The sequence below is a fragment of the Pyrus communis genome, chromosome 7 (genome assembly GCF_041283825.1).
Source record: "Pyrus communis isolate YQ-2024b chromosome 7, ASM4128382v1, whole genome shotgun sequence".
Classification (NCBI taxonomy): Eukaryota; Viridiplantae; Streptophyta; class Magnoliopsida; order Rosales; family Rosaceae; genus Pyrus; species Pyrus communis.
The window spans coordinates 28584231-28596977 of NC_142571.1; the positions used below are offsets into that span (position 1 = coordinate 28584231).

The 12747-nt window shown below is 37.2% G+C and overlaps 1 protein-coding gene across 1 annotated transcript; it reads left to right on the forward strand.

Annotated features, from left to right (window-relative positions):
- The first annotated feature begins 5201 nt into the window (after nt 1-5201).
- Nucleotides 5202-7143, forward strand: LOC137733431 (transcription factor LAF1). The gene is made up of 3 exons (XM_068472580.2): nt 5202-5422; nt 5905-6034; nt 6435-7143. Exons 1-3 carry the CDS (start codon nt 5287-5289, stop codon nt 7057-7059), a joined length of 891 nt encoding a protein of 296 aa, XP_068328681.1. The 5' UTR covers nt 5202-5286; the 3' UTR covers nt 7060-7143.
- The last annotated feature ends 5604 nt before the right edge of the window (nt 7144-12747 follow it).

Sequence of the window (12747 nt, forward strand, 5' to 3'; positions counted from 1 at the left end):
ATACATGTCACCTAGTTTCCCTTCCCCCAATGGTATCATAAGCTTGCTTAATAATGAAAACAATTTTATCAGTAGATTATCAATAGTATCAATTTGCTATTTTTGTTATCAAAATAAGTAACTTCAGGACATAAACTTTATCATTTATATGAATGATTTTAAGTTGTTTGTGTATCATGATATCACGATATATGATATGTAGAAAAAGACACCCTATTTATATTAGAAAAATCCTAATTTTTTATTTATTTATAAAATTAGCCTAAAATGAAATAAAGTCCTTAAGTAATTAATGACACGAACTAGAAAAAAATCATTTTTGACTTGTGAAACCACCATCCAATTTGCACCCCAGATTTGATCTCGATTTAGCTTTGGAAAATTCTATAAAACTACGAAAAACGTAACTTTATGTCTTAGCTTTCCATGAATATATGATATGTTACTAGAAAATTCAGGAATGACTTCAAACTTTCATTGTCCCACGGCTGCGCAGTTTTGACGGGATGCAATTTTTGTAGGATTGATTTACAAAACTTGAATGAATGGCTTCAGGGAAAATTATGAAATTTGTTCACAATGATCTTCAACCTTTTAGATTCCTTCTCCAATTGGCCTTGCAGAAAAACTCATCTGAAAAATTGATTATTACCAAAAACGTTCTAAGTGCACATCTTAGCTGAAGTTAAGAATCAGTAATAAAATTGATAATTAACATAAAAATATAAAAAAATGAAGCACCTATCAAGTGGACATTGTTTATATATAGCTTTAATTAGCGTGATTCGAGTATTCTATGACATCAAGCAAGTTGGTCGTTTTCTTGTGTCTTTTTTTTGTTTTTTGGTCAAGTTTTCTTGTGTATTTTTAACTTCAACATAGAGAGCTCTCATAAGCCATATGATGCAACGGTCACAAGAGAAGGACATTGACCTACACAAATCCATCGACTTAGTTTTAATGAGTAAAACACGAGAGAATATGTATTCTAATCTGTTATAAAAAAGGAATGTACAATCGAGAAAAGCTAAAGAATGTTAGTGTATTACCAACTTCAGTCAAAACCAAAACCAACTTGAATCAATCTCTATCCTTTCATACTAAAGGGTCGTTTTTAGGCAGCAAATTATCCCTCTAAAAGAAAAAGCTACGAGATTAATTAATACCTTTAAATTAGGTATTTAAAGTTAAGGGATATTTTGAATGTAGTCTCTAGCTATCAATATTCTTTGACTGAAACATTATCTGTTTTTAGTTTTTGATCGAAGTCCTTGACATTAATGCAATAGTGTAAGTTACTATATATTTTAAATTAAAAATTGAAATTTGTATTTGTTTATATTAATGAGATTTTAAATACAACCCATAATTTGTGAGATTAAAAATAATAAAATATAAATTATACTCTTTATTATATTGTGTGTGACAACCTGTTCTTACTTTATAATTTTATTAATTTTAAATAAGTGAATTGACGAAAATGCCCTAGTGGCGAAGGTATTGACTTTCGTTGACCAACATATACTGAGATGTACGAAATATTCTTTTAGCGTATTCTTGAAGTACTCAACGATACGAACGCGTAGGCATAAACGGAATCAAAATCAGAGTTACGATTAAAATTTTACGGATTTACGAACCCGAAAGTATTTTTGATGCAATTACTATTTTAATTATATTGTACCATTTTATATTATTAAATTGCTATGCCACATGTTTGTGGTTGAGAAGGAGAATGTTGGGCGGAGGAATGAACGAAGAAAACAAAAGGACCTAGCTTCCCTGCCTTCCCAGTTCTCATACACTCTCATTTCCTCCTATTTGTGCAGATACAGTTAAGACACGTCAACATTTTATATCACTATTTCTTTTTGTCTTATTATCTCTATAAAAAATCAATATAAAATGTTGATGTGGCTTGACCGTGACCGCACAAAATAGGAGTGGATGAGAGTGTTAGAGAAAAAAAAAAAAAAGGGCAATGTTCTGCCCAATCATAACAAAGAAAAGAGGGAAGAAGGGCCGAATTAGGAAGAAGGGAGAGAATAGAGGAACCAATGAGGGGAGAGATCAGGGAGAAAGGAGGGAGGTGAGAAGCACCAAACCCGGACCTTTTCTCCTTTGACCCGTACACCCCGACCCGACCCACTCATTTGCTATAAATTCCAACTGGTTTTCCGTCCATTTTTCGACCAGTTTCCAACGAATTGAGGTGACTCACCACCACCAATCATCATGTCGTTGCTTCCTCTTCGATTTCCACCCATTATAGACGAGGGTTAGTTCATAGTTCTAGAAGAACTGCATCGGTGGCGCCGGGACTTCCATGGCGTCGATTCGCCATTCTTGAAGGTGTTACCGTCGATCCCCACCATCAAACAACTTCCCTTAAGCCCAGGAAAAAACCCCAAACAACCTTGGAGGCGACGGAGCATCGGAGAAGGCGAATCGAACGCACCCATTTCTAGGGTTTCCGACGGGTGCGAGCCAATTTGGGGCCTTTCCCGGCCAAATTAGACTTAGCCACAGTTATAAAACTTGCTCTACTTATTGAGATCTTCATTTTTGTGAAATTTAAGAATTTTTAGAAATAGTTTAATTTTCCGGCAAGTCGGGATGACCGACCGCCATGTGGGCCGCGCGCCCACTTGACCTTCTTAGGCTAATTTGGATGCCTCGATTCCATATTAGACATCCAATTGACAAAATTCCGTTGTTTGGTTATATTTCCGTTAAGGACTGTCCTTTGGTTATTATATGAATTGACGATCCGACCTTTGGATCGTCATCAAAATTTTATACGTTATAGTACGTAATATTTGAGGATATTAGAAACTTATGGATCGTGAATTCGACGTACAGATCTTCCCAAATTGGATTTGTAAGCTCGTAAAATAAAACATCGGCTGCCATTTAATTTTAGCAATTGGCTGATATCTGACCGTTGGATCGTTCTGAAACTTTAGGATGTTGTTCTAGAAGCTTATTGAAACTTTTAAGAAATTACGAATTGGAAATCTGAATGCGGATCTTCCGGATCGAGTTATGTAGGGTTGTGGATCCTACCGTCGATGTGTGACTGACGATTGACTTTTGGTCAATGGGTTTCAAATCATTTGAGAATGTCCTTGGGGATGTGTTTTGTTAGTTACGTGTTCCTTTGATAAGAATTCTAAGATGTGATTTGATGATTGTTCTAGGCGCCGATCGTTCGTGATGCCTTGATATTCATGCTAGGGAGTTGTAGCGCGGACTTCAGGTGAGTAGGTTTTTTCCTTTTTATTGTGTGTGTGTGTGTGTGTGTATTATAGTTTCTACAAATGCTTTTGAATTGATTTATGCATTTCATGCCATGATTAAGAATGTTGCATTGTTGTGAAATTGTGAAATGCCAAAATGATTTTACGGGATGCGCAGGTAAGTTCAGGTAAGTATATTATGTTGGCTAGTATTATTGCATCATTATGGCATGCTTATATTCATGTAGTGCTCATCATTGTTGCACCCTAATGTTAGTGCTCTCACCCCGGGACAGGGCCAGTCCTTCACGTGTATGACCCACACCGCGCGCTCACATTGGATCCAAGTAGGTGCCAGTCCTGTCGTACAGGTCGCATTAGGCGACTCCAACTCGTAGGTGACTGCGATTATCGCCAGTCTTCATGTGATCGTAGCATTAGAGCGTATATTATTACAGTCAGTCATGTTGTACAGGTCGTACTAAGCGACTCCGACTCGTGTGCTAGCATAGATTGATGAACAATAGGTTCAATCGTACAGGCCGCATTAGGCGGCTCCAACTGATGTGCTAGCATAGGTTGTTGAGCACCTGAATTTACTTATATTATTATAGAGATTTTGGGATGTCATGCCTTCTTTACGTTTTGCAGGCTATAGTAAGTATTTTCATACTATACGTAGTACGTATATTTTGGAAACTATACATGTTTTACGGCGATGAGTTATAACGTTTTCAAAGGTTTTTATTAAAACTTTATTTTCAGGCCCACTCACCCTTGTTTTCGCCCTTCCAAGTTTTAGTAGCTGAGCTTTCATATCAACGAGGATTCTTGGCAAATCTTGGGGTAGACGGTTACATTCGATGGTATAATTTCTCACCTTATTTTACTGCACTGTACTTATGCTCTATCATCACGGGTGAATTAGGTTCATTCTCGCTCACTGCGCACTCTAGTATTTAGGTACTTGTAGGTTTAAATTTATTCACATTTTCCACCTCACTATACTTTATGGCTTCGTCACCTTCCAGATGTTGACCATCACAGCTCGATTCGGAGTCCTAGCGGACATCCCGGGTCGGGATGTGTCATTGTGTGTGTGTGTGTGTGTGTGTGTGTAAATATGGGTACATTCATCAAAATTAACAAAAAATAATTATTGTACCAAAGCATGGGTACATTCTTCAAAACACAAATAAAAAAAAGAAAGAAAAAAATATTATGCTTAAGAACATTAGTAAATTTCTTCGATTAAACTTGACATAGATATATTCTCAAATCAACGAAAAAGAATGTACCCATAAGTTTAAAAATGGATTAAAAAAATTTGAATGGATTTTATATTAAAAAATTGGGTACATTTTATATTGAAAAAATGGTACAGTTTGCATATAGCAAATTAGTATATTTAAGAATAAGTACATTTAAGATTTAAAAAATTGAAAATTATATGAATGGGTAAATTTAAGATTAAAAAATTGAGAATCTTTTTATAAAAAAACTAATGGGTACAAACTTATTCTAATTTTTTTTTATTTGGGAAATGTTAGAATTGAAAATTAATTAGGAGTTCAATAGAGGCGTGCTTATTAAAATCCTAAATCAATTACTAATTTTTATTTTAAAAATATGTAAATTTATTATCACATTAATACTAGGGACTTCAATCAAAATTTGAAAACTAATAAGATGATGAACATTAATAACTAGGGACCGGATACTAATTTTTTCTAAAGTTAATTGCATAGGTTTAGGTTTACAAATTGTACCCTCAGACAGCAATTAAGGACTTCTTAAAACCCTAGAAACTTCATGTGACCTCATGGTGGAATATGAACATACAATACAAGCATAAAATATACCCTTTTTTTTAATTATTATTTGAAATATATGAACAAATGACTAAAAAGGTTCATGCTTTGTTAATTCGTTTTAAAGAGCAGACTGCAACTAATCTTTGCTTTAAGTACCTGAGCAAAATTGAGGCCAGCTGTTCATTCATTGCTCTGCAGCCTAACTTGAAGCTGCAAGTTTGTTCTTGGGAAACATGGGGTGCAAGCCATCAGATAAGCCGAAGGCAAAGCACAGAAAGGGATTGTGGTCACCGGAAGAAGACCTAAGGCTTCGAAACTACATCCTCAAACATGGCCACGCCTGCTGGAGCTCCGTCCCGATAAACGCCGGTGAGTTTTCCATTTCCCGTTTTGTTTTTCCAGCCACAACCCTAAATCAACCCAGCATGGTATTAGTTTATGAATGCATCATAGATATATATTTTCATAGAAGTACTTTTATAACCCAAATGAGTACTCTTTTATTGGCACATTGGTCTAACGTTTGAGATATTTTGAAAAAAAAAAAAAAATGACAAGAGGAAATTAGATGAATACTATATTCAAGAATTTCTAGCTGTTTGATTAATGTTAATGGACAGATGCGTGTTAAGTCGGTTAGACAGTAAGTCTACATTCTTGCAAACAAGTTCGAGACTTCCTAGTAATTTATTCATTTAATCTTGGGTAAACTTTGAGATATATTATTAATTTTTTTACTAATATTATTCTATTAGTAAAAGAGATCGATGGTGACTTTTCTTTACGATAGGCTTGAGCATATTCCTCAATTTGACTAACTGTATTTATAAATTACAATATATTAAATGCAGACTTGCAGAGGAATGGAAAAAGCTGCAGATTAAGGTGGATAAATTACCTAAGGCCAGGGTTAAAGAGAGGGACATTTAGCAAACAAGAGGAGGAGACAATCCTGACCCTTCATCACATGTTAGGCAACAAGTAAGAGAACAAGATACATTGCTTTGACCATCAATCCTGACCCTCCATAATTTAATATATAATAAATGGTTCTACTATACTAAATTACTAGTTGTTCTAAGATTGTTTGTGATAAAACTTTACGCGTGTTGTGCTTTAAGTGGTTAAGCCTAAGTTGAGGATAAACGGTGTTAATTAATAGTGAAATGTTGTACTGTCTTTCTGAAATCATAACACACTGCTCGTCTCAGATACTAACCGTGCACACTTTATAAACGGTGTTAATTAATAGTGAAATGTTGTACTGTCTTTCTGAAATCATAATACATTGCTCATCTCAGATATTAACCGTGCGCTCTTCTTATAATATCACTGATTAAGGCAAATAACTCCATTAACTTCTTTTTTTCAATGACCTCAGGTGGTCTCAAATTGCACAGCATTTGCCAGGAAGGACAGACAATGAGATAAAAAACTATTGGCATTCTTATTTGAAGAAGAAAGTGGCCAAAGCTGAAGAAACAATGGAAGGTCAAAGAAAATCCCAATACACAAGCACTTCAAGCTCAGAAATCTTGGAGTGTTCCCCATCTCCCCAAAAGTCAACAACCGGCATCAATCCCAGTTATGAATCAGTGCAAAAATCGCCGCCATTCGATGACTTGTCCAAAGATCAGAGCTGTCATTTAAGCCCTTTACCAAAGATTATGTTTGCTGAGTGGCTCTCCTTGGACCATGTTCATGGCGGGAGCTTTGCAAACAACATCAGTGATACCGGGGTTTCGCGGGAAGGATTTGACCATAGTACTACTTCAAATAACCTGCAAGCAGATCATGATCTAGAACATGGTTTTGAGTTGAACAATGAGGGAACATTTGGCAGTGGTTTTCATCATGGGATAAGCCATCATCATGGTTCGGGTTCGGAAATGATCAATTCGCAGTATAAGTTTGAGGAACAGATTTCAGGACAAGGGTTTGCTGATTTTGTAGATTTGTGTAGTGATTTCAACTTGAAAAATGATGCAATGTATTTTTATAAATAAAAATGGGCGACCCAAACCAAGTAGGCTTCTTGAGAAAAAATGTATTTGGCCAGAATAATTCTTTCATTGACAGAATGCTGAATATATACAATAGCTTTCCTTGTACAAGAAGAAGACCTACAATCTAGGAATACATCAAAGGAAAGTATCAAATACAAATCAATCATATAATTCCTTCCTATCTAATTACATTGACTTTCTAACACTCCCCCTCAAGTTGGAGAGTGAATGTCAAGAACTCCCAACTTGCATAACATGGATGAGAATTTTTCCTTGCCTAAGGCCTTTGTAAATATGTCCGCCAGTTGTTGAGAAGAACTGACATATCGAGTAGCTATAGAACAGTCTAAAATCTTGTCCCGAATGAAATGACAATCCATCTCTATATGACGTGTTCTCTCATGAAAGACAGGATTGGCAGCAATGTGCAATGCTGCCTGATTATCACAAGACATAATGGCAGGCCCTGAAAAGGGTACATGCAAATCTGTTAATCCCAGCCATTGCCCTATATTCGGCTTCAACACTAGAGAGTGAAACTGTTTTCTGCCTCTTAGTCCTCCATGAAATCAACGAATTCCCCAAGAATATACAATACCTAGTTGTAGAGCGACGAGTTATCGGACAACCGGCCCAATCCGAATCACAAAAAGCTCTCAAAGTTAACTTATTACCTGACTGAAAATATAAGCCTTGACCTAGTGTGGACTTCAAATATTGCACAATTCGAAGTGCTGCATCCATATGTGGCTGACGTGGTTGATGAATAAAACGGCTGAGCACATGCACGGAGTATGTGATGTCCGGTCTAGTAATGGTAAGATAGATCAAGCGTCCAACCAATCTTCGATACAGAGATGGGTCTTTGAGTAGTTCACCTTTATCCGAAATTTTGTTGTCCTCCATTGGAAATCCCACGGGTTTGGCACCCAAAAGACCACAATCCTTGATTATTTCAAGGGCATACTTTCTTTGTGAAATATACATTCGTTTTTTTGAACGAGAAACTTCAATACCCAAAAAATATTTCAAATTGCCAAGGTCCTTAATACAAAAGCGGGTATGAAGAAACCTTTTGAGGGCATTAATGGCCTCCAAATTGTTGCTTGTAATAATAATATCATCAACATAAATCAACAAAGCTATAAAGGATGTACCGTTCTTTTGAGTGAAGAGTGAATAATCCGCTTTGGACTGAGTAAAGCCAGCGGCAAGTATAGCTTCTGTGAATTTTGCAAACCATTGTCGAGAGGCTTGCTTGAGGCCATATAAGGACTTGTTGAGGCAACATACAAGGTTCTCCCTCTGTCGCCGAAGACCAGGAGGAGGAGACATGTAAATCTCTTCCTGAAGATCGCCATGAAGAAATGCATTATGAACATCAAATTGTTGGAGGGACCACCTTGGCTAGCGGCAAGGGCAATGAGGCAGCGGACAGTGATCATTTTGGCGGTGGGAGAGAAAGTGTCATGATAATCAATTCCTTTTGCTTGTGTGAATCCTTTGGCTACTAAATGATGCGAGATTTATACGCGCACAAATTAAACCCTCTTTTTGACAATTGTAGTATAGATATATAAGTAGGGATCATTCTGGACCGGGGATTAGGAGGGATTGTTAATCACTTGGATTTGACTCAAAAACGTAAAAACACAATATAAAACACTATACTAGACTCAAAGAATGCAAAACTAAACTTTAAAACACTAAGACAAACCAAAAGACTCAAACATCACCCAAAACACTCAAAACTGCCTTAAAATCACTTTCTGGGCAGTTTTGAGCACTTTGGTGAATTTGGACGAATTTGTGTAACAAATTGAATCAAAACACTTATAAACACAAACTAAGACACTTTCTAACTAAATTGGACACTAAAGTAAAGGGGGATTAAGGTTTTGACGAAATTAAATTAAATGGACAGATTGTAATTAAGGCAGAATGTAAATATGAATGTGATGAAAATATGGATGAATGCTAGCTAAGGGGTTCATCTCCACACATGTTACACTTGCATAATAAAATGATTTCCAATTGCATTTCAATAAACCATGAATTCTCAATGCTCCAAGTTAATTAGATCCGCTTAAATTAACTTTCAAATCTTCCTAACGTTATTGAATTGGATGATTGCATACGACAACCCAAAACATTCCCCACAAGTCCCCTACATGATTGCATAATAGAGATACAAGCAAGAATCATTACGCTCTATGAAAATTATAAGTGTTGACGAGGCATTCGTTACTATGGAATACGCATGAAACTTATGCCAAGAATTCGTTTAACGCGATTGTTTATAAGCAACCTCCACTACTTGTGAATATAAGTTCGTAACTATTAGGTGAAACTCACTTATATTCTAGCGTCACATTCATGCATGAAAATTAAGTGTGCACTCTCAATAAACATACATAAATAAGTTATCAATCAAACAGTTAAACAAATTGAATCCACAACTTATGAAACGCAATTAGAAGTAATCAAATCAAAATGCAAGCATAAACATATATTTCGAACCCCCCCTAGCCAAGGGGGGTTTAGTTCCTCATACGTACAAAACAAAGAGAATTGAATTTAAAAATTGAATTCAAAGGAAAAGAAACACCTAAACATTCCAACAACTCAAACTTGAATTGTATGAACGTTTAGGCCCTCTTCTCTTCCTCTTTGTTGCTGCACAAGGTCTAAGGTGAGTTTTGGGGATTATGGATGATGTAGAATGATGGTCATGTGGCTGAAATAGCATGTGGAATGGCTGAATGTGGTGCAATGATAATGTCTTGTGGCTGAATGGATTAAAGAATGGGAGTGCATGTGGGTGGAAATGCATGTGGGTTAAAGAGTGAATGCATGTGCAATGACAGCTAGGTTGAATTAATTAAAGGGATTGCATGTGCAAGGTTTTGGTGTGAATGATTGAATGTGCATGTGGCTGATTTATGAAGAGTGAATGCATGTGGCTGCAAGGTGTGAATGATTATGGGTGCATGTGGCTACAATGGATTAGGAATCCTTCAATTTCGTCCATTCCTTTTGCTTCAAACATAAGCTATCCATTCCAAGTCCAATTTTGCTCCAAAATGCATCTTTTTGCTTCCTTAGCCATATGAACCTAAAAACACACGAAAATGGCTTAAACTACTAAAACAACTATGAATTAACAATATAAATGCACGAAAACAAGCTAAGTAAGTCGCCTAAATATGCTCCTATCACTAAACGAGCTTTGTAACGCTCGATAGAACCGTCAGCATTATGCTTGATTTTGTAGACCCACTCACAAACAATTGGATGCTTGTCGGGAGGAAGCGGAGTAAGAGTCCAGGTATTGTTGGCAGAAAGTGCGTCAAGTTCTAAATCCATGGCTTGGCGCCAATTAGGGTCTTGAAGAGCCTTTGCAAAAGAGGAAGGTTCTACACTTCAACTAATGTGAGCAACAAAAGAAAGATGCAATGGTGAATATCTGTGATAGGAAATAGAATTACAAATGCGATAACGAGTACCTCTGGTGGAACCGGATGACGAAGACGACGAAGATTGGAGTGAGGGCAGCATCATCTGCGAGCAAACGTAGTCCCAGATACGGACATTGGGCTCCTTGTGGCATGTGGAAAAACGGGTTGGTTAAGCAGCAAGTGAAGGGGCAGGTAGGGGTTCCGTGAGGGGGGCGGATGGTGAAGGTGGTAGGGATGGGTCTGTAGGTGCTGAAATGGATGTGGAAGGTAACGTAGTAGGAGAAAGGAGGGTGGGATAGGATGAAGTGAGGGGTACATGATTGGGTAGTAAGGTGGAATGAGATGGTGGGATATCAGGGGTGGTGATAAATGGAAAGGGTAAAGGTGTTGAGTGAGTCAAATCGGGTAAGTTGGGAGAGGTTGCAGCGATGATGAATGGTTCAAAAGGAAAAGTGTCTTCAAGGAAAATAACATCCCTATTGGTGAAAATCTTGTGTGTCTCAAGATCATAGAGTTTATAAGCTTTTTGTTCACATGGATAACCAAGAAAAATGCATCGATGAGCCCGGGAATAAGACAACCGAATACACGCATATGGGAATAAGAGGGTGGCTTGTGGTACAATATCTCAAATGGTGATTTTTTTTAAAGTAATGGTGTAGGGAGACGGTTGATAAGATAGGCAACGGTGAGAACACACTCCCCCCAAAACTTAATGGGTAAATGAGACTGAAAACGCAAAGCTCGGGCAGTTTCTAGTAGGCGGCGATGCTTTCATTCTACAACACCATTTTGTTGTGGTGTGTAAACACAAGAGTGTTGATAAATGATCCCATTTTCAAAGAAGAAATCCCGCATGGAATAAAATTCACCCCCATTATCTACTCTAATTTGTTGAATTTTGGTGTGAAATTGAGTTTCAACATAAGCAAAGAAGGTTTTAAGGGCAGTTTGTGTTTCGTGTTTATGCCGCATTAAGAAAACTCATGTGAAACGAGAAAAATCATCAACGATAGTTAAGAAATAGTGAGCACCACTAAGGAAGGCAATCTTATGAGGACCCCAAATGTCACAATGCAAAAGTTCAAAACACATAGAAGTTAAAATGGAGCTACGACTAAAAGGTTAGCGAGTTTGTTTCGCCAACGGACAAACATGGCAACTATGACTCGAATCAAAAGGGAAAGTTAAGGTTTTATTTGCTAAATATTGCAAACGCCCAAGAGAATGGTGCCCTAGACGGCGGTGCCAGAGATCAGCGGAAAAAGTGATGTGGTGGCATGAGGGTTGGTTTTGCAGAGTGGAAGTGGAAGCCAACGCCACAAGGTAATATAGATTGCCCCATCGCTTACCAACACCAATCATCACCTTCGAAATCAGGTCCTGTAAAATGCACCAAGAGGGAAAAAAAGTCACTGAACAATATAACTCATCTGTAACTTTTCCAACAGATAACAAATCAACTTGGAAAGAAGGCACAGATAGAACATCTTTCAATTGTAGTAAATCACTTAATTGAATGTTGCCAATCGGAGTAATAGAAGCCTTCTCTCCGCTAGGCAGTGAGACAGGCAGCAAAGAAATATTTTTAATGGAGTTTGTCAATAAACTAGGTGAGCGAGTGATGTGATCCGTTGCTTCGCTGTCGATTATCTATCGACCGGGAACAAGCGGTGACAAACCTGATGGTTTGTTAAAGAAATCAACCCCATCTCATTAAAGGACCTACACAAATCTAGAATAAAGAATTCTAGAACATTCACTAAGGTTGGTTAGCTAGATTATCCAAGTTAAAGTAGTACTTTGTAGAAATGACTAGAATGTTGTTTCTTAAGTTGGTGGAAGAGTCTAGAAGAATGGTGAGGTTTCCACCAACATGCAAGATTAGTGTAGATAATTCTAGCTTAGGAAGTTAGTGGAATTATCTAGATATCTCTAGCATGGTGTGTCCATGCTTCTCCAAGGTTTCATCCATGCCTATAAAAGGAGAAGGCATCCACACCATTTGTATCAACAAATCAACAAGCAAGCTTGTAAGCAAGCAAGCAAGTGAGAATGAGAAGAAAGAGTAGTCTTGTAAGAGTGTGAGTACTCTAGAGTTTATCTCTAGAAAGTGAATGAGTGTCATTGTTCTTAAGAGTGTCCTTTGAGAGTGTTGTAATATTTTGTTTGTGTAATACAAGTAATTTGTTTACTTGTGTTGTCTCTCCAACACTTGTGCTAGAGTTGT